Here is a 23458-nt window from a genome sequence, read left to right as displayed (position 1 = left end):
TCTTAAACTGTCCTCCCACCTCTCTTATTGCTCCCTCTTCGACCGCTTATAATCCGGTGTCTAGTGATTTAGTGGATGCTATGGGGATGTTGGCTGGACTCCGTGCGCTCCATGTAGCCTGTCGGCAATTGTTACCTACTACTGTCTAACTCTTGTCATTTATGTATTTATACTTAATAAATTGATTTATTATTATTTGCTGGACTTTTTGCACCATTTTTTAGTGCTTTTTTGCTGTGTAGGCATTGGTGTGTCCCACACTACTCCATTTATAGGCTTATGATATCCTCACTTCTATGCTCTGTTGGATATTATGATTGTCTAGATGGTTGTACGATTATTGCCTGTTGTGTTTTCCTTGTTTTCACCATACCTTATATGCATCCCAATGTGGAGCCGTTAAAAATAGGAGCTCACCCCCAAATATAAGCCCGACTATATGGACAATTTTTTATAAGAAAAAAATAAAATAAATTGCAGCAAAGTGAAAGTGACGTCACTTGCGGGGGCAGCCCTGCTTGCCACATTCTCTCCTTACATTGTACACTGACAGTGCGCTTTTTTGCCAAGCCATAACACTTCCCGTCAGAGTTACAAGGGAGCACACCATCACTATGCATTAAATAAATTGCACAGTGACAAGACCCTACTGAGCATATATGCATGCTCAGTAGAGCAGGGACTAGCCCAGCCCCTTTAACCGACGTCACTGATGATGCTTCATTTCAGGGAAAGTGCAGAGGTTGCGGCAGCGACTGTAGACTCTGAACACTGATGACATCTCGTTTGAGTATCCCAGCATACACTGGGAATTCTCAAACAAAGGATCATCACACAGAAAGTAGGTTAAAAAAATAAAGCAGTTAGATAGCATAGTGAGGGAAGGATAGTGACTTTTTAAATAAAGTATTTTAGAAAACAGATATTACACTAAATAAACATTTAGTTTTAAAATAAATGTTAGCCCGGACCTCCCCTTTAAGCATTGGTCCATACCGATCTCTGCAATCAAGTTTCCAGATTTCCATTGTCTTGTAATTGTTCTCAGCCTTTTTCACACATGAGCCTCTGCAACCAAGGTATATCATCACTGCAAGCTAGTTTCCAGTTTGCTAATATATATCTCCTATTTTTTTGAGAACTGCTTCTCTGCAAGAAAGTTTGTCATTTCTTCACTGCTATCCTGCTGTTAACCATTTCCTTACTAAAAGTTTATGTTTTCATACACTTGTGCTAAAAACCATAACTTGACAAGCAAGTTACAAAATGTTCTATTAATCTATTACCTTTATTTGCATCCACACTTCTATAAACAAAGACCAGTTGCTATTACAGTACTGCTATCCATCTATTAACCAAGTGCCTGCTGCTGGTTTAAGATTGTGTGTCTGCTGTTCCCGTATGTGTCCTCACATTTGGCTCTACTTCATTTGTTGCTTCCTGTTATGCTTGTCTGTCTGCCATCCATGTCTGTACGTGAAAGAGCTGGTATGGCAGTGCATGGAGATTGTATGACTATGTCTGTACTAAAGAGCAATACAGGCTATGGGCATAGGACTCTGTGCATGAGCCATGAGACTTTCTGCTTCAGTTACCTATGTAAGCAAATCATCTGTGGAGGTGTCCATTACTGCATATATACAAAGTTTAGATCAAAGTGGGGACAGTGATGACAATATATCTGTAAAGCGCAGTGGAATATGATGGCGCTATATAAGTAAGCACAATAAATAAATAAAATTAATAAAATTAAATAGAAGTTGTGCAGATTTTAAATCTTCATTGCATAGCTCCAATTTTCATGAACTTAATTTGCAGGCACTGAATTGAAAGCCTCTATAATGGTCCTGGTAATGAGGAATTACTAATACATGGTAAATTTATATCGCCGTTCACAGAAATGTGTATTTAGTGCTCTGAAATATTTCCTGCAGAAAGCAGCTCTTGTTAGGAGTCCTCCTTTACCTTATAGGGTTTGAGATCTTCACTCCATAATCCTCTGAACTCCGGCTGAGCCAAATTTTCACTTTCACCTTCGAATTCATGCGTAAAAACCGGCAACACAATGATATCATGGGATTGCTGAATTAGGGAGCCGTCATCCTCGTCAGATGATAGAGGGGAGGGAGAGCGCCACTTGTTCTGCAGACCGAGGAAAATGGTAAGTACGTCTTCCAAACATTTCTGCACTAAGCATGCTCACTCACTTTACTTAGGAAGCCAGGAATAAAAACTTATTCGGCAACTTCTTTACGTTTTCGTTTTAAAGCCGGCATTTCAGACTCCATTATATCTGGGAGAAAAAATAATGCTGCTTGCATAGGTATACTTCATGTCAAAATAATGGACACCTAGGTGGAACTTAAGGACCTCCTTGAGGTCTACCAGAAGCCGGTGATGCCCATTGTGTGATGGATCTTTATTTTATAAACTGAAACCACCACTCAGATCTGAATACAGCCTAGGCTAGATCGACTTAGTTTATGGCTTATTTCTCAGCTGCTATTGTCTCCTAGTGGTTTTAAATGTGGATTTTCCAGGAGGGGTTGCCTCATCGGAGACAACCTTTTTTTCACAATGCCGCTCCAAGGGCCATCAACTGATAGCCCCTGGTCCTGCTCCAGGTACCCCAGGCAAACAGCTGATTTTGTGGTTTGCCAGACATTTCCCTGGCAGGTAATGTAGTGTCATATGCTGGCTATAGAGAGGACTGGCCATCCTTATACAGCTCGGACAAAGAGTGATTATCTGCTTCGGCTGATAGAGAGGGGTCCTACGCAGGAAACCCCCCCTCTACAATAATCATGTTCTAATACAACATATGAGTCTTGGCTTCCTCATGAGACAACCTATGGCATTTCACACTATTTTGGAGCTAGTTTTTACAGATTTCTACTGCTGATAATAAAATTGACCAGAAGAATCTAATTAGACATATATTGATAGATATATCTGTTTCTGGAACAAGCAATAAAGGATCCCATACACCTTAGGCATATTTCATAAATCCGTGTTCTGGTGCCTAAGTACAGACCGGAAGTCTCCTGACCGAAACAGAACAGCCTCATAGGCATATGTGAAGCTTGGGTCAAGAAACCTGCGGCCGGTCAATCCGTCCGTCCTTGAGCCTCAAAACACGGGTGTGTAAAACCGGCTTTAGATATCTGTCGGCTCATTTGGCTGACATCAATCCCTTCCGATAGATGGGGCAAACAATTGAAATCTGGCGGATACTGATTTTCCACGACATCATCTGATCCAGGGCCCCAATACACACATATATATCTAATGTATATCTAATGCATATGGGGCCACAACATATTTTCAGGGGACTGTTGGAACAGCCAAATTGTCCAGTTGTTCTCCACTTTATCGTCTTCTCTCACAACACTTCATACGTATGCAGATCAGCTTTCCCCTAGCCTGGGAAAACAGTGTACTCTATAGATCCAATAGTTAAAGGGGTTGTGACAAGTTTGGAAGTTATCCTTTATCCATAAAATAGGGGAACCTCACCGATCCCAAGAACTGGAGCTCCGTGAATGTAGCAGTTGTAGATCATGCGAACCTCCACTCTTTTCATTCTTCATTGGACCCATGGTCTTTGGCACTCCCATTAAGAATGAAAGGAGCGGAGGTGCGCATAATTGACCCCCTCTCAATTCACTCGTGGCTTTTCGGTTCTTGGGATTAGTGGAGGGGTACGGCGGTCAAACCCCCAGTAATAAGAAAGTTATTCATTTTCCTGTGGATGGAGGATAACATTTCCAAACATGGAATATTGTATCCGTAATAATGGAGCATTTCTGTCGAAATTCTATTTTTTTCCCTTTTTAATTGTTCTTCTTTGAAAAGTGTGAAATCATAAAATTACCCACAAAGACACTTGTACTTGATACAAGACATTATTTCATGGATATTTTAGAAATTGTGCACCGTGAGCCTTGTTCTGTATCATAATTAGTATCTTTATAACATTCTGCTCAGTTACAATTAAACCGCAGGTAGTGAGCGTATTATGAAGCTTCATTACGTTTCTTCGTAAAGACATGGCTGGGTAAAAGACTGCGCAGCGACAGGGAACATTGATGACACAAATAATTAAACTGCGTGTGCTGTGAAATGAAGCTGGATGGATATATAACATTAAAAGATCTGTCCGCTTTTGTTTCTTTACAAGTCTATTTTGCACGTGGGTATAACTTTTAACACTGCTTAGGTCAATGTATAGAACAGTTAGGGTATTTACACAGATAGCCCTCGTACCTATGATAGTCTATGGGGTTGTTCACGTGCACGTGATTTTTTGGGAACAGATTGTTCCGTGCAAAATTGCAGAGACAGACATGTTCTATGTTGAACGGAGTTTCGAATCCAACTCGGCAATGAAAGTCTATAGGTCCTTAAAAAAAAAAATATCGAACAACAGTCGGATGCCATCGGATTGAAAAATAGGAAAAGGTGGAGAAACAATAAAACTCGAATCAAATTCTGATGAAACGCGGACCGATTTTTCTAATACAAGAAAATCACCGACGTGTGCATGCACCCTAAATTGAGAAGGACTATAGATTTTACATCTGCCGCATGCAGATTTTTATTGCTGCTTTCATACTTCAGGGCTTGTTCGCACGCTTCGGTTTTTCCATATTTTTTCCCTTGCATGTCTTTGTTGCAAAAAAAAAAAATGTAATTTACAGTACCTGCAAAGTGAATGAGATCTTTGACATTTCATGCACATGCTACTCATTTTTATTTTGAAGATTTGAAGCAGCTTCATGTCTGGTACAGGTCAATTTTTCAGCATTTTTGCTGTGGGTTTCACCCATTTAAATGGAAAAAAATGAATAAAAAAGGCGTGCAAAAACATGCATATTTTACTAAGCATTTTTCCTTCCAAGAGATGTGTTTTTGGTGCAGTAATGTCTGCTGAAAATACTCAACAGGTGAACATACCCTTATGGTGCAAACTATATGCAACCAGTGTGGATGTACCGTTATAGAAAGGCTCAAAAATAGGTGGATAACTATTTCATGAAGACTAGAGAAGACGTAAATCAAAATCTGATTAAACTAGTGACTAAGATCGTTTGGTCACAATTTATTCTAAAGATCTTCCACCATCCAAGGTAAGAGATATAGGTGATGAATATCTTAATATCCCCCAGGCCAAGTAATGCCAATTATGAATCTTCTGGCCATATGGATTAATATTGCACACTTAAGTGATTGTTATATTTCAGGCTGTATAGTTCAAGTCAGGAGGTGTGAACTCGGCCTAAATTGTGCCACGTTTATTGGTTGTATGGTCATGACAAGGCTGCTCATTCATTTTATCAATATACTCCTTAGAATGACAATTGCACAAATCAGAAGTGTTTTATAGCCATTTGGTAATCTGAGCAATGCAATTACTATTTACCGTCATTTCATGGTCGTCCTCTGGCTCTGGAGGTACGGTTGACTGAATATACTGCAATGCTTTGGCTCGCAGTCCGCTATGTTCTCGGATCTTGCTTATTTCTAAAGAGGCTTGTCTTTTTTGTTTTACTTGGTTGGATTCTTCTTGTAAAATCCGACTAACAATTTCTTGCTTCCTCACTTTCTGCGACTCATCGAATTCTCTAAATAAAAGCACAAATAATGTTCAAGTTACTTTCCTTCTTGCGAGTACGAGAAAGTGCAAAAAATATGTTTTCTGACATTTATTTTCAACATTCAATTCTTAAAAGGGGTTTTTGAAGATTAAAGGAATTGTCCACAACTGGACGCCGTCTTTATCCTTCCAGAGTCCATCATAAAATAAAAAAAAAACTTGATAACTTATTAGTAATAGCAGAGCTGACCCCGCTGAGACGGTGGCGAGCCGGGAAGTACCATAAGTATCCAGCGGTTTTATTTTATGATGGGCTCTGGAGCGATTAATAAAAGGTAGTACAGACAAGCGTCCAGTGTAAGAATAACAAAATGAGCTTTACTTGCTCAATACAGCTCTTTAGTTGACTTTCTGATGCTGCCCTAAAGCTGCAGCGGTGACGTCAAAACAACAGCACGTGACCACTGCAGCTAATCACTGGCCTAAACAGAAATGCCGACTAAGCTGGCGCAAGTCCGCCAAGTCTAGCTTCTAAAAGGGATAACTATGAAGGTCACTTCTCTAAAGGCCCATTTATATAGGCCAAATTCAGACCATAAATGAGCACTGATTGACTATATAATACAAGTCGATTGGCACTTGCTTAATGGGTCATTTACCTGGGCTGACACAAAATGTATGGCGATAGAATGACTTTTAGTGCTGTGGTCAGCATATCCCCTGTTTATATGATGAAAATGATAACTTTTATGCTGCCGGAAACAGTCAGTATTCTTATAAACTCTAATTCACCAATTTTCGGCTTGTGTAACTGGACCTAAAGAGAATCTGTCATCAGGATTTTGATGCACCATTTGACAGCAGAATAAGGAAGGACAGAAACCCCAATTGCAGAGATGCCACTTACTTCTCTTGATAAAACACTGCTTTATCTGCTGCAGCTCTGCTAGTCCTCTCACTGATGAGATCCATCTAAATAGTCCTGACCTCCGGCTATCCCAGCCACCCTACCACTGACTGCCAGCTCTCTGCCTCTGTATAGTGTAGGCAGAAATCCGTCAATTAATGGCAGATACAGGGTTATACAGAGTTCTTCATTGAGAAGACCAGCAGAGCTGCAGCGAATAAAACTCTTATTGTATAAAACTATAGCTAGAAGCTGTTCCAGCATTCCAGATGGTGAAGAACAAAATTGGTGACAAATTCTGTTTCAGATCATCATCAATGCCAAGAATTAGGGTCCTCAGTCCCCGACCATCATCAATGCCAAGAATTAGGGTCCTCAGTCCCCGACCATCATCAATGCCAAGAATTAGGGTCCTCAGTCCCCGACCATCATCAATGCCAAGAATTAGGGTCCTCAGTCCCCGACCATCATCAATGCCAAAAATTAGGGTCCTCAGTCCCCGACCATCATCAATGCCAAGAATTAGGGTCCTCAGTCCCCGACCATCATCTATGCCAAGAATTAGGGTCCTCAATCAACTTTCTCGGCTGGAGAGCACGATGACTGTGGGTGTCTCCCTCTGTAGACTTGAATGGGAAGTGTTTCCTACAAGCTATTTACAAAAAGTAAACGGTGTGACTGCAATCCCACTCATTACTGATCACTTACTTTTTCCTTCTTTCATACTCTTGAAGTCTCTTCTTCTGCACAGTAAACTTTGTGACGTCTCCTCCTGTGGCCAGCACGGCTTCTTTCTCCAGCCTCTCTTGTTTTTTACTCAGCGCCGCTTGTGCCTTGTTCCGAGACGCAATGACAAGCAGGTTTTCCTGTAAAATTTAGAATACGATTATAGAGTTCAGCGGGGAAAAAAAAACTGCACGACTTTATGTAGCATCGTTCAATAATTTGTGAAATTGTTTTGTCCATTTAAAATCAACAATAAATTTAGAAATATTATTCAGCAAAATTCTCAAATATGAATTTAAGAAAGAAACCAATTCCTTATTATTTTCACTAACTGTTTCCTCTACCATCCATAATCTTCCCCCATTATTTATTTTTATTTCCCAGTTTGGTTATCTTTAACCCACTCCTGTATAATTATTTGAGATCATTTTTATTTTCTGGTATCAGAAAACCTGTTTTCCTGCTGCAGTTTATTTAAAAAAAAAAAACAGGCTTTGTTCACCCTCCTTGGGTCCAGGGTTGAGTCTATAAAGCTGCTCTCAGTGTCTGTTATAGTCCGCCGCACTGGCATCACGTCGCCAGCGCTGCAGCCAATCAGTGAGCTTAGCAGCTCTGCTCGAGTTGACGGCAATAGGTTAGCAAGAAGATGGTGTGTATGTATGTGACATGACCATCAGGTCAGAATTCTGTAACCACAGAGACATACATATCTGCCTACAAGATGGATCCATAAAACACATTCTTACTAAAAAAAAAAAAAAAAAAAAAAAAAATGTGCAAAGTTTTTTTTCTTAGATGCTTTGGAGCCATTGCAAAAGTTTACACCATCTGGAAAATGGTATAAATTACTCCATGTCAAGGAGTAGAGAACATAAAAGACTCTTGTAGTCCCCGATGTTGTGACGGTCATGTAGTAATACAGGTAACTCCACACTGCAGCCAAACTAGATGTATTTTCTATTCAGTTAAAGGAAAAGGTTCTTCTTTCATACCCTGTTTGTAGAAATGCTGTTTTTTAGAGACAGTACTGCGTGCATCCTCTTCTCCATGTCTTCTCTGCCTTTTCGTTCTTTTTCAGCCTCAATCTCACGAACCCTGGTGTTTATAAAAGCATTAATCAATCAAGAGAATCTGATGAATACCATGAAAGAGAATCTTACAGCTGATTCATGCTGCCAAAACCACGGGCAGCATGAATCAATCACACACTGGCTCTATCATTCCAGCTAGGTATGTTTTACAGAAAAAGGCTGCATCATTTCAGAGATAATAGGGATTTTTGTGTACACACCGTAAAATCCTTTTCTCCGAGCCATTCATTGGGGGACACAGGGAGAAAACATGTATTAAATGGCCTGCTGGGAGCCCGCATAGGTGACTAGTCCAAGAGGCTGGTACCTGGCAATTTCTCCTTACAGTGCTCTCTTGGGAGCAGTGCTATAATTGCGTATTTATGCAGGAAACGGTGTGGAGCATTGTTTCGTGTGAGTGTGTATGGAGCATAACTGTGTGTGTTTGTGTGTAAGCAGCAGTGCTCTGTCTGTGTGTGCATGTATGCAGCATAACTGTGTGTATGTATGCATCAGTGCTGTGTCTGTGTGTGTTTGTATATAGTATAATTGTGTGTGTTCAGCAGTGCTGTGTAGGTATGCAGCATAACTGTGTGTGTGCGGCAGTGCTATGATTGTGTGTGTTTATGTACTGTGAGAATGTCACTGGTAAAATACTGCAGGGGAGATATGTGTCACTGAGGATTTTAGCCTCAGTGATATGAACCTGGAAAAAATTCTGCAGCATACTATGTGCGGAGAGGGGTTAATCAGCCATATTAAGGGCTGGATTTTTGTGAACAGCTGAAGACTTGGGTGGGAGGATATTCCCCATATCTCCACAAGCAGGGTGTAGTCCAGAAGGTAAATGTGAAGCCTTTGGACTCATCCATTGCTCGGTGTGTCTAGAGATGAGATCTCCAGAGCTGAACTTTTTGTCCCTCAGCAGGGAAACCTCGCAGCCACACAGACTCTACTGTATGCTATTTTGTTTTTCAAGTTATGCCAGAACCGTTGTGTATGTTTACTTAATTTTGGACTGGTTTATGCAGTATGTTTTTAAATAAACCAGTTGAAAACTTAAACGGAAAGAGTTCCTGTGACTACCTCTTTGAGCAGCTGAGTACGCCTACCACAGTATGCAACAAAACTGTAGGTGCAGTAGTGCTGTGTGTGTATGCAGCATAACTCTGTGTGTGCGTATGTATGCAGCATACACATGTGTATGGAGAAGTGCTATGTGTATGCAGCATAACTGTGTGAACACAGCAATGCTGTGTATTTATCATGACTCAGCTGTTGACCCGGGACCAGGGGCTCCTTCCCAGTCCCTGACAGTGGGGGCGCCCTAGCTTGCCCTATTCCCCGGGATACTTCTGAAGGTGAAGATGCCGGGGCCACTACCCTTGCCTTATCTCCTGAGTTAGCCCTCCGTCTGTTCTCTTCCCCCACCCAGGGAAGAGGGGTGCTACTGTGCATCGCAGTACACCAACCTGACAAACAAGGCTACACAAACAAGGGTAAACTGAAAACACCAGGCATACAAATATTCACTCACATATAAAAGCGGAATGCATCGGGTTGTGGAGGATGGGGAAATAACAAAGAAGGGAATGGAATTACCAAACTTACAAACCATGCAACAGTCACAGATAACTCCTCCAAAACTTCTTCTCATATGAACACCTCTCCTCCTCAGCAATGTAGCAAATGCTAGCTCTGACATGGGCTTGAATCAAGAGCCAAATTATAAATGGGATGCGAGTGGCTAACTGAGCTCAGCTGAGAGCTCAGCATTTTCAACATGGCCGATTAACCCCTGTTCTGCCAAAAGAAATAAACACCATTAAAAAGGAGAGGTGCTTCTTCTCAGCACAGGAGTAGGAAAAATCAGACGATACAGTCTCCTGGCTCCTCTCTGCAGCAGTGTTGTGTGTGTAAGGGCAGCATAAATATACTGTATGCCTGTGGCTGTGGTGTGTGTATGTGCAGCATAACTGTGTGCAGCAGTATTGTGTGTGTGTACTGTTCAGGCAGCAGAGCTGTGTGTGCATCTACTGTGCACGCAGCATTGTGTAGGCGTGCGTTGTACATAGCGTGAATGCTGCAGAGTTGTGTATGTGTGTAATGCACATACTTTATACAGGATCTTACTATTAAGTATTAATTCTCTATAGTACAGAAATGAGTGGCTTTGACATCTGCACTTATTTATATCTTCAGGAAAGATTTAATTAGTAACAAACATGTTTTCCCTAATTTCTGAGATCTAAGCCGGGGTTACATCTTGTAATGAGGTGCATCCTGTAATTCGCACAATATGGTGTATACATTGCCCCCCTGTGGATACAGTAATCTATCACCACATTACAGAATACCCCACCTTGCCATAGTTTCCTTCAAAAACTGAACTGCTCTTTGGTGATTCTTCTGCGCCTCCTCCACGGCTTTACGATAATGCTGTTCCCGTTCCTTCAGCTGTTTAGATGCTTGCCTGGAATACCAAACACAAGCTTAGCCATTAATGTATGAACTTGGCTGTTCGGAACCTAATGGTTTTAGTAAAATATCTGTTGTTTTTTTTATTATTATTATACATTTTTAGAGCTCCATTTATTCCATGGCGCTTTACATGTGAAAAGGGGGCAAATATAGACACATACATTAAACATGAGTAAAAAAACAAGGCACACAGGTACATAAGGAGGAAGGACCCTCCTTATGTACCATCAGCTTTTTGAAAGCTGAAATTCAGATCAGGCTCAGAACATGCTGATACAGAGTATGCAACAGTACAACCCTCATAATCTGAACGCATCCCGGGCCAATTGCATTCTGTAAATTGTCAGGGTTGTTTGCATCGCCATACGTTATTTTACTGTATAGGATTGTGAAAAGGGCATCTGTCAGTAGGATTGACATGCAGGTCATAGTAAGCTGATATCTGTGTTCCGATGTCTTATTCCAGAGAAATCCATGTTTTTCTTAATATGTAAAAGAGCTGTTAAGATCTATGGGCCGGACATAGATCTCCCAGAGAATCTGCCTTCGGAGCTTATTGTAAATGAAAAGCAGCGACTCTAGTGTGAGACATGTAATGACTGACAGTCCGCTCTCCTGATCTACATGTCTCACACTAGATGTAATGCTCCCATTCATTTAAAGTAAGCTCAGGAGGCAAATTCTCAGGGATTTATAAGTATACGGACATCACATAGGTGGGTCCCGCAGAAGATCCTTTCAATTACCTAGAACGGAGGGCCACTTAGCTGACAGCTATCTAAGCTATATGGCCGCCATTACTTTTCATATATATGTTATTATGTCTTACTTATAAAGCGACTACCTTCTAAACATAAAAAAAATATTCTCCGGCAACAGAAATTTATGAGCTGTAGCATTGGCGGAGGATATTACAAATTTCTAATGTAGTTTTTCTTACTCCTTTTCTGTCTGTTTTTTACGCTCTGCCAGAGAAAGTGACAATTTCTCCCTCAATGCTCGCTGCTCCGCCAAGTCTTTGCGCTGTCTGTCTAACTCTTCTTCATCTCGTTGAAGCCTTTCACGAAGACTGGTCAATTTTCCTTGTTCAACTTCAATGTGCCAGAGGTCGTATCTATGCAATGAGAAGACTTGTTTAGTTATGGTGGAGATTTAATGTGTTAATTATCATTAATTAAAGAGAACCTGTAATGCTGTGACTGTACATGATTAGGAAAAGGGGCCCTGCACAGTCCCTAGGACTGGGGCCCTAATTATCCCTGCTCCAAAGTTACCTCTAATGGTGAGGAGGTTTGGGCCACCAGCCTTACTGTTCTCTGTTATCCCCTAAGCTGTCCCTTCTCCTTCCCCAGGAGAACCTGGGACAGATATGCCAGTGTATAAACATGCTAAATAAACAGGGATAACAGAAAGCAACAAACACACAAAAAAACTCACCAACGGTAGAGAAGTATATAGGGAAGGGTACGTATGTACCAACCAAACGGGAATAGGACAATGAGGAAAATATACACCCAAAACCAACATGTAACAATCTCCTAAAACACACATGAAGAAATCCAGTATACTGTGCTAATATTAAAAATTACAGCTTTTATTAAAAAGAACTAAACAAAGTTCATATATAAATAACACAAGTAACAAAAATCCAAAATCAATTCATATAGCCATTATGGTCACTACTTGATATAAATGGGGAGATATACCAACACATGCCTGACCTACTATGCATGTTGTGTAGTGTATCATACAATGTTAGCTCCTAATCCCAATGGATATCCTAACTAGGATGTCAGTAGTACTGCCATGGGATTAAATCGAAATATACAAAAATGGTAAACACTTACATGAGAGGTGGTCTGCTATGTGTGGCTGTTCCCCAAGCGCCCCAACGCGCGTTTCGTCCCTTCGTGTTTACTGCTCATTGTCAGTTTTTTTTTGTGCTCTGGCTATTTGAGGGGGTTTTTGTGATGATGTAACAATCTCCAGCAGCAACAATGATCTCCAACTCAGCACAGTGTCTCCAAAGAACCCAGAGGAATAACTTTCGCTGGTAAGGAAGAGGTCAGGCCAGATTTTATAGAGAGAGGAAATGACCAGACCAAGAGCAGCTGTGAGATGGAGATGCATGTCTCTGACCAGCATAGAAAGGGTCATTAACCTCTTCAGCACCAAAGGAAATGAAATCCATTTAATATGGAACACAAAACACACAGGCTAAACTGAAGATCTGTGATTCACCATCTTCTAACCCCAGATACCCTAGGAGTACGTGACACACTTGTGACAGAACCCTGCGCATTGCTAGCCTCCTAACACCGTTTTTAACGATCCAAGTTTAATTACTGTTGTTTAATTCCCAGTGCGCTGTACCCGGACTGGTTTGGGACCGCTTGTCACTTCTTCCAACAGCACGTTGGTATCTTGCACACATCAGTGCGATTGATATTTACCACTGTGAATTTCCTACATTTAATGTACTGCGGAAAATTCACTGCACTTCAGCCACATAGGATGTCAAACTCAGCTGTACAAATCAAGATAATAAACTTTTGTAATAATTTTTATTACAGGAAAAAAGCTTTAATAAATTTAACTAATACACCCTGGACTTCCATACAGAAAGGGTCAACTCCACTCACTCGTTATCCTTCAATATGTCAGCAATCTTTGTTTTCACGTCTTCCTCATTGAGCAGCTCGGTGCTTAGGCGTTTATGCAAAGATCTCAGACGAAAAACAGCCGCTCTGTCGTAGGGAACAAAGAACATGAACTAAAGGAAAAACTTTATAGGATGATAAACAACTGAAAATGGTCATTTGTTGAATTTGCAGCATTAAGAGGCCACATGTACTGAAATCAGCTGTTTTGTTTTAATTAACAACATCTTAACAGGCCAAGTTACATGTAACATAGGATCATTCCTTGATATCACCTTCATTATTTTGGCACCCATTGAACTTGTGAGTTTTTGGAGAGTTTCTGCTTGAATTTCTTTGCAGGGTGTCAGAATCACCTCCCAGAGCTGCTGTTTTGATGTGAACTGTCGCCCACCCTCATACTGTAGATCTTGCTTGATGATACTCCAAACCTACTCAATAAAGATGAGCTTAGGGGAGCATGGTGGCCTCATAGCAGCCAATGAATCGGAGGTTTCTTTGCAGCTTGAGATGGAGCATTGTCATGCAGGAAAATGATTTTGCTACAGATGGCACGGTTCTTTTTGTATCATGGAAAAAAAATGGACAGTCAGGAACCAACTCATTTCCACACCTTCAGGGATCCTAAATAGGTCTACCAGCTCTCTCCTCATGATTCTGACCCAAAACATGACTATGCTACCTCCTTGCTAACGTCCCAGCCTTGTTGGGACATGGGGGCCATCCACCAACCATCCACCTGGACCGTCCAGGGTTGCACAGCACTAATCAGTAAACAAATCTGCTTTAAAATTAGTGTTCATGTATCTCTGGATCCACTGCAACCATTTCTGCTTGTGTGTACTGTATAGGGGTGGCCGAATATTAGGTTACGCACAACTGAAGCCTATTATGTTACCTACACAGTGAGGTTTGGAGGACTCCAGAGGCAGCAGCAGCTTCACATACCAGTTGGCTGTTTTGTAATGGTATTTTAGCAGCTTTCCTCTTAATCTGATGAATTTGTCTAGCAGAAGCCTTCCTCATTATGCCTTTATCTGCACGAACCCGTCTGTGCTCTGTATCAGCCACAAATCTATTCACATTCTCATGATCAAGCTCAAATGTTTCTGAAATATATGTTTTCATACCTTGTCCAAGGCATTGCACTATGTGATGCTCTTTGGCAGCAGAGAGATCCTTTTCCTCTCCCATAATGTTTGAAATCTGTGACTGCTTAATATTGTGAAACGTCATTCTTAGGTAGTTTTCATATAATTGAGCACCTGGAAAACTAATTATCACAGGTGTGTGAGATCGATTTCATAGATCTAAAGACCCTTAGACATAATACTATCCATGAGGTTATTTGAAAAAAAAAAAAAAAAAAATACTTCTTTATGACACTTAAATCCAATTTGCATAATAATTTGGAACACTGTATTACAGAAAACGTAACTGCTCTGTACAGGAGGGGTAGTCACAACTAATGTTATCCTATTCAGAGAATTGAAGCACCTCAGGGTGCACCTATTGGGGACTCGATGACGCAACAATTTTTTAGTTTATTAAACAAATAAACAGAGTCTTGATCTCATCATCATCCAGTCTGGAATTACATGAAGAACCAGAAGGATTTGCACAAGGGTTATCCACAGAAGCTCTGAGGTTAGTTCTCCAAGATGTTTGGAACAATTAATTCCTTCCAAAACTCTGTAAGTGACAGGTACATAGAAGAATTGATGCTGTTCTGAAAACAAAAGGCGGTCACCAAACATTGATGTGATTTAGATTTCTCTTTTGTTCATTTATTTAGCATTTTGTTAATTGATAAAAATAAATTATTTACACTTGTATTTTTGAAAGCTTATTACTGACGCATTTTTCCAAACTTACCGAAAAGTTTTGCACAGTACTATTTATATGTATGTGTGTATTTTAGTAATATACTTCATTGTCTTTTTTTGCCTACTTCGCTTTTAAACAGAGTACAAGTCTTTCCCTTTCCATTAAAAGAAAAGGGAGGAGAGATGCTCAGAGAGGGATAGTCCTGCACACAGACTGAATGCAGTGCACAGATGTTTCTGAGCAGCAATTGAAAGCAGCTTCTAAAAGAGCAGGAACTGGGCACAGACACGACACTGCAGCATAGTGTTTGGGAGAGAAGAATGCAAAATATGGTAATATAATGTATATTTTAAAAAAGTTTGCAAAGGCTTTGTCACTGTAAATTTATCTTTTTATATATCAATTAGTGATAAGCGAACGTCCTCGGATAAGGTGCTATCTGAGCATGCTCAGATGCTAACCAACTGTCTTCGACGTGCTCGAATAATATGTTCAGGTCCCAGCGGTTGCATGTCTCACAGCTGTTAGACATATCACACAGCCGGTTTATAAGGCAATCCCTGCATGTGTTGCGGCTATCGAATAGCAGCGAGATATACATCCGCGGGGACTTAAACATATTTTTTTGAGCATGCTGAAGACTCTCGGTTAGCACCCAAGCATGCTCGGATAACACCTTATCCCAGTATGTTCGCTCATCAATAATAACAAAACTAGGTGATTGCGTTTTAAGTTTTAAAGTATTTTTTTTAAACATTTTATTGAACACTTTATAAGTCTCACTAAGGTATGTGACTATGTCATCACTTGGTCACTTGTGTAGACAGCAATATTTCTTTAGACACCTCTGACTCACTTTCCTATAAGGCTCTGTCATACAGTAAGTCTGAGTCCCAAGTACCTCTGATATGTCTTAACCAGTTCCATAAACAATTAACGATAATTATTAACATTATATAACTTAGAAGCTGAAAAATGTTTAATATGACATAAAGCAGAGTCCTGCAGATTTATAAAGCAGCATCAGTAATGCAGGAGATGCTACATCCAGGAATGACTCCCATGCTGCTGTCAAATACGACGATATTCTGCAATGTCTTACCTCCATGTTGTCTTTTCTCATAAGATTCTTTATGGTAGAAACGGCAGGTTAAAATTCAGTTACAACCAAGCACCTTGGAGATATCTACATCACCTGTACCATCTGGTTATCACTAGGGATACATGGCTGTAACACCTGCTCGGCACAACAAGCGTGAGTGCACCTACGTCTTATATATAGAAGCCAGGAAATGGCTACATGAACATTGAGCTAAGAAAGAAAGAATCAATAGAGCTATTCTAATCTATAAGTTACCAATATTGCTCAGCGTAATTAATAATTCATAATAATATATTAGTGGATATTATGCAGCGTGAACGTTTCTCTGCTCAACTGCACGGAATGTTTTGAAAAACGAAGATTTAGAACTCATATTTCTGTAACTGAAGGACAAAGACGGTTTTGTTATCAGTGTGTAAACAGTCGGTTGATCTTTTGGGAATAAAAAAAAATGATCCTTGAAATCCTGGAAACGGTTTCTGCAAACCTGCAATATTCTATTGATTTGGGCATGTGCAGAGACTCCATGGCATGAGACAGAATTTTGACATAAAGGGAACGTGTCAGTAGGTTTTAGACCCCAAAGAAACGTCATCACAGTTAAAAACTTGTAATGATGATTACGTCCATACATTTATATTGCAAATCAGTGTCGGTGTTGTCTCATAATCCATCGGCGGATTCTTATGCCAATGAGCTTGTAAGTGCAGCATCTCGGCCTTTTTCTCCTCCCAGCACCAGCCTCCTGCCAGTGATTGAAAGGTCATCATTTTTGATGACGTCGTGCCCCGACCAACATCTCGTGCAGATGCCATCATTCTAGGGGTGGCGCATGTGCAGTAACATCCTAATTAGTGATGAGCGAATATACTCGTTACTCGAGACTTCTCGAGCATGCTCGGGGGTCCTCCGAGTATTTTTTAGTGCTCGGAGATTTAGTTTTTCTTGCCGCAGCTGAATGATTTACATCTGTTAGCCAGCTTGATTACATGTGGGGATTCCCTAGCAACCAGGCAACCCCCCATGTACTTATGCTGGCTAAAAGCTGTAAATCATTCAGCTGCGGCAAGAAAAACTAAATCTCCGAGCACTAAAAAATACTCAGAGACCCCCGAGCATGCTCGAGAAATCTCAAGTAACGAGTATATTCGCTCATCACTAATCCTAATGTTGTTGTGAGAGATGGAATATCCACCCGCGCATGAGCCACCCTCGGGAATGATGCCACTTGCGCGAGATCTCAGGCGGAAGAGCAGGTCACAGAAACTGATATTTCGCGCAGGCGCCGTCACTCTCAGGTGTGGAGCATTTGCAGATGGATATACCGGATTTCATAACATCATCAGGATATTATGGAATATATTCTGCCCCTAGAGTGATGGCGCCTGTGCGAGATATTGGCAGGGAAGACAGGTCACAAAAAAGAGTGACCTGTCAATCAATGGCAGGATACCGGCTCCGAGAGGAGAACGAGTAATGAATGTAACGAACTGTGCAGTCCACAGATTAAATCTGCTCTGAGCCGAGGCCCCGGGACTTTAACTATAGAAAGCGGGCACCCAATACATCTACAGGAAAGATTGTTCTATTGAAATGTAGGGAAGGATTTTTTACTGTAAGAGCAGTGAGACTACAGAAGTTTCAAAGGAGCCTGAATGCATCTTACAAGTAATGGTTCTGAGATTACATTACATTTTGTAGTTGATCTGCCATGTTAAAGGCCCCCATACACATTAGACTAAGATCGGCCAAACCCACCGATATCGGACGGATCGGCTCATGGTCTAATGTGTATGTGGGGTCTCACTCAGTAAATGATATCCAAAAAGAGAAATATCTGGCAGAGAATTCCTGTGTACGAGAGAGTCAGGATAGATGGCTGTCCGCAGAACAATTGTTCAGCCATTCCTGTGTGTATCCTTAGGGTGTCTGACATGTTTCAGGGTACGGAGTTATTTGCTTACATGTTAGAATTCTTCTGTTCATTCTGAATATCTGCTTCCATACTAGACTTTTGTTGCTCCAGTGACTCGATTCTCTCCTGACAGGCCTTCACTTCTACCCTGTTGCAAAAATAAATAAAAAATTAAGATTTTTTTTTTTTTAAATAAATACAATCCTTTTTTGGGGGGGATAATAAATATAATTGAAAAATAAAAAAAGTCATAGATTGACTAATCTTTCAGAGAGCTACATGACCAGATAAGCAGTTTTGAGGTTTAATCCTCATGGGCTAGGCTTCAAAGGAGATTATTAATGTCACTATATACCGTTTCAAGTCCCTCAAAGAGGCTAAAAATGTTTACAAAATATAAACAAAATTAAAGAAAAAATAATAATTTAAATCAATCTCTTTCTCAATCCAAAATTAATTAATATATATTTGGCATGCTTGTGACTTTTTGATAAATTAACATATAAAATTATTTAACCCATGCGGAAAAGAAAAAAAAAAGTAAACTCTAGAATTGCCATATTTGCAAAACGCAAAAGATACACTAAAACCCAATCAAAATGTTGTATGTACCCCAAAATCGTACCAATAGAACACTATAAAAAATTGTGACAAATTAATCTATAGGCATCATAGAATGGCGATTTAAAAAAAAAATAAAAACAGCAAAATATAAAAAAGTGATTTGGTATTGTCGTAATTATAGTGACAGATGATGTGTACGGCATGTGTACCCCTTAAAAACAACCCCAAAAAATTGCATTTTATTTCACCGTTTCACCCACTTTTAAACATTTTTCAGTATATAATACAATTATGCCATTTTTGTAAAGGGTAAGAAAAAATGTAAAGCGCAAAATTAAAATTTGCGGGACGGGGATGCATACTGTACGCCTAGAGAGAATTTTTTTCAAGTGTAGGGCCCCTTTAACTGTAGGTTGGTAGCGATGGGGTTTAATGGGTCACATTAGCCCCTCTACAGTTCTGAGTCATAGGCTGCTGCTGTTATTGGCTTTGCTTATAAGCCTCGTGTTCTTCTTTCCTATGGAGTGCAGAACGTTCACGGTAAAATAACATGTTCCGGTAAAGCTGTCAATCTTTATAATGAGGCCTGAAGTTCAGCTGAGATTACTGTAGGGATTCCCAAGAACTTTTCTGAGGAACGTTATTACTTGCAGTGGTGTTAGAAAGCCGAAACAACGTAGATACGGCGTCTAGACCTAAATCCTGGATGTTGTAAACTGGACGAGAAAACAAACCTGACTTTCTGAATCATTAATTCTTTCTCCTGTTGAAAACTGTCGAGCTGGTTGAGTTTTTTACGTAGTCTGAAGGCCCGGACCTTATCGACATGTCTTGTACCTTTCATCATCTCATCCTGATCAGTGTACTGTTCACCGGACCTAGACGTGAGGAAAAAGCAGATGCAGACATGTATTTTTATCACCGCAAAGAGAAAATGTCAACTTACATCTTAATAAATGGCAGAAAATGACATGTATTTAACACAAAATTATATCAAAGTCAGTGCTAAAAACAAAATTAGTCATCTTGCAATATTCACATTGGTCATTGGGGCTACTTTAGACTCATACGTCCCATACTTGACGGAAGACTTTTCAGCAGGCTCATTATCATCACAGGCAGGATTACATTGACAGGTGACACCTCCATACACCGCTGATATGAATGTTCATGTCTGGAGATCTGGAGAGATAGCTGCTTGTGCTTGTTCTTCTGATGAAACAGGACCTTTAGGAGAATTGTGTGCAGACCCCCATAAATGCTGTGTAATGTGGGATCCACAGCATCTAGAACTTTAAAGCACTGCTCCGGCGGTTTTATTTATTTCACCTCCAGAGAAGTATCATTAAGGCATGTTCCTTGCTCCTAGCAATATACTTACCAGCCGCCGTCTTCTGCTCTTCCCAGCTGCCGTCTTCTGCTCTTCCCAGTGCCACTCCGGTCCCGAATTTCCATCTTGTGACCGAAGCTTCTGTCTGACCAGAAGTCAGAGGTAACGATCACAATGGTGGAGAACCTTGCTCGGACCCCATTCTGGCTCTTACAGTCTTCGGTGAAACTTTTTTTTATTTAAATGCATGTAATTGGGACTAAAAATATTTTTTTCAATTGGATAATTGTTTCAATTGGATCAATAAAAATGTTGCACCGTTTGCCTTCTATAGCACTACTATAGAAAAATGCATCACAAAAACTATGTGTAATACAGTCTATTGCTGGCTGTACAATGAGCTAACGGAACATCTGTCAGTAAGCACGCCATGACGGCCTGGCGGAAAGTTTCTAACTTTTTTATCTGTCATTTTCTGAGCTCCTCTCAGATGATTTATGACCACGGACCACGTCAAAGTTGCAGCAAAACGAGCCTGTAAAAGCCAAACGGTGCAAAACTTTCAGTGAAACCCAATTGCAAAAATTATTTTTAGCCCCGAATACATACATTTAAGTAATAAAAAATAACAAAAAAATAAATTGGGCCCAAATGTGGACTACCCATTTAGGCCGGCGTCACACTAGCGTACTGCATCCGATGCGAGATCATTGGATGCGATATGCTAATGACACTTGGCTCCTGCTCACAACAGAGCAGGAGCCAAGTGTCATGCGTCTGTGCTCCGATTCTCTCACACAGGGAGGATCGGAGCACAGCTGCGGAGAACGTGGAGAATTGAATTTCTCCATCTCCTCCATTGCTGGGGTCCGCTTATAACGCACAGCACTCGGATGATATCCAAGTGATGTGCGTTGTCTCACTCGCACCCATAGGCTTATATGGGTGCGAGTGAGCCGAGAGTTTTCCTCGGTCCGAGACAATCGCAGCCTGCTGCGATTGTCTCAGACCGAGGAAAATGGCCGACAAAAAGTCGGCTGGTGGGAGCTGCCCCATAGCTTAACATTGGTCCGAGAGCAATGCGATTTTTTATCGCATTGCACTCGGCCGTTTAAAACGCCAGTGTGACGCTGGCCTTAAATCCTTTATCCATTCAAATCCATAAAGTAGATGCAGTAGTGCCAGATGTCAGAGATATAAAGGTGTGAATATGGCTTCTATTTAGCGGTACTCGAGTTAAAAACGCATTTTTATATACCGTACGTGTCTAATAAATGTGTGAGCACGAACACTAAACTTCTGATTGGTTCCTATAGTTTACACAACATTTTTTTTTTCCTGGAGGAGCCATTTAAATGTATAGTACATTTTCCTTGGGAAATGACACATTATGTCTTAAAAATGGACCCGTTAATTCCATTTTGCATGTTTTTCGACCGTATACGCCATTTATTGAGCTATTCCGTTGCAATACCGGCATTAAATCTCTGCTAGTATTGCCTGTCACCGTCGAAGCGGTTCAGCAAAAAAACAGCTCATTTAGTAGTTATGCCCCCAAATAAATAAATACCTGCGCTCAGACGAGCATCCGAGAAAGATTCTACCTATTTCACGAGAGTTTAATGCTCCGACGACCGCATAAAAATAGCATAAAGCCGGCGCCGAATTGTTATTGTTTGCTATCTGTTTCCCTGTGTGCATCATAAACATCTACGGTAAAATCACAGCGATCATAATGAATTCCCCAGATAAATGGCACGAGGAGCCGGGGCCGGGACGGACGCCGCTTACCAGTTAGATTCGGAATCGAAGCTGTCACTTAATTCATCCGTGGCGGCGTCTTCAAGCTGATTTTTTTCTGTTGCGTCTCCAAAAGTGTATTCATCACCTTGAAGGAGAACAAAAGCAATAGAACTGCATGAATAAACAAATAATAATCTGCGGCAGAGGAGCGGCGGAGACAATGGAAAGTAAACATCTGATGTGAGGCATATTTATGGAACGCAGGCAGGACGGGAACATCCAGACCAACGGCTAAAAGGTCATTGGGGTATGTTCACACCAAATTTTTTAATGTAGATTTTTTTACGTGGATCCGCTTAGAAATCCACATCAGAAAACGCTTTAAAATACTCTTCCAATTCATTTTTTTGAACAGTGCCCTAGGTTAAAAAAAAAAAAAAAAGTGAAATGTCAACTGTTTGAAACGGAATTCTAGAGAAATTGGCACTGAAGTCAAAAGGCTGCAAAAAAAAAAAAAAATGAGGAAAGACTTGGGAAAGAAAAATGATTCACAAAGACAATCCAAAAAGAAATCCAAAAAACCATGTAAAAAATTTAGGGTAAAAAAAGTCAGAACTGAAAACCCTGTGAAAAGCGCACACATTCCGAAGCAGATTTTTTTTCAAGACCACAAAGGGATTTTTTTTTCAACTCCAAAAATATACAATTGTGTGAACCCTAAGGGTATAACCTTACCAAAACCTGTCAGATGACAAATGCACTAGCAGGATTGCTGAATGAGTTAACAAAGGTTCCAACAGTGAGCTAATTTTTAAAATGAATTTGTAATTCTTCTGTCTTTTTCTGAATTCCTTTTTACTGGTCCAGACTAGGGTTAGGCAAAAACATTTTCAGAACTCAGTAGTCCATTGCTGCTAGACCAGAGCAGTGCAAGCCTTCCATCCCTGACGCCAATTCTGACCCCAAGTTGCGGCACGGTGCATAAGTGACACTGCAGGAGCCAACTAATCAGAATAGACCCCTGGGATGTTGCATGTAGAGGATCGCAGTGCTCTGGTCAGACATGGACTACTAATGTGGACTGTTGGGCCTGGGTCCTACAAAACTTTTTTACTCAACTCTACTACAGACCACGTGAAAGTTGAGCTGAACTTTCGTGTGTCCATAAATCAGCTGATAAAATGACAAAGTCAGGAGAGCTCCCTGACTGATTTTTAGTTAACTCACTTTGCAGCCAGCAATGACAACGGTTCAAAAAAATGTATCCAAATTTAATAGCAAATGTATTTTTTTTTACCTGAATCTGACACTTTAAAAAAGCAAAGCATGCTCAGATTGGCTAAAAAAAAATAAATATGTGGCTTTGAACATGGCACGTCACCTTTAATATGCTCCTCCTGAGTCCAGAAGGAATCCGGTGGGTTTTCCTCTCTGAAATACGAGGCCATCTCTGCTTCATCCTGTGAACTTTCCAAAACGACTGAATCGTCCATATCTAAAGACATAGTCACCTGTATGGAGATAAATCATCAAAGCA

The 23458-nt window shown here is 40.6% G+C and overlaps 1 protein-coding gene across 4 annotated transcripts in view; it reads right to left on the bottom strand.

Annotated features, from left to right (window-relative positions):
- Positions 1 to 23458, bottom strand: part of CFAP74 (cilia and flagella associated protein 74) — a 153126-nt gene that overhangs the window by 127878 nt on the left and 1790 nt on the right. For all 4 annotated transcript variants that reach the window (XM_077250108.1, XM_077250109.1, XM_077250110.1 and 1 more), the window contains exons 2-12: positions 23303 to 23432; positions 21970 to 22066; positions 19583 to 19726; positions 18334 to 18432; positions 13423 to 13527; positions 11721 to 11894; positions 10662 to 10772; positions 8222 to 8324; positions 7212 to 7369; positions 5423 to 5624; positions 1966 to 2142 (exon numbers count right to left, since the gene is read on the bottom strand). In XM_077250108.1, coding sequence (XP_077106223.1) covers positions 1966 to 2142; positions 5423 to 5624; positions 7212 to 7369; positions 8222 to 8324; positions 10662 to 10772; positions 11721 to 11894; positions 13423 to 13527; positions 18334 to 18432; positions 19583 to 19726; positions 21970 to 22066; positions 23303 to 23426 — 1494 coding nt within the window. In that variant the 5' untranslated portion in view covers positions 23427 to 23432. The remainder of the gene's footprint in view (positions 1 to 1965; positions 2143 to 5422; positions 5625 to 7211; positions 7370 to 8221; positions 8325 to 10661; positions 10773 to 11720; positions 11895 to 13422; positions 13528 to 18333; positions 18433 to 19582; positions 19727 to 21969; positions 22067 to 23302; positions 23433 to 23458) is intronic.

This window comes from Ranitomeya variabilis, chromosome 4 (assembly GCF_051348905.1).
Source record: "Ranitomeya variabilis isolate aRanVar5 chromosome 4, aRanVar5.hap1, whole genome shotgun sequence".
NCBI classification, from domain to species: domain Eukaryota; kingdom Metazoa; phylum Chordata; class Amphibia; order Anura; family Dendrobatidae; genus Ranitomeya; species Ranitomeya variabilis.
The sequence above is the reverse complement of the archived record's forward strand: the minus strand, read 5'-3'. Positions and strand labels throughout refer to the sequence as shown.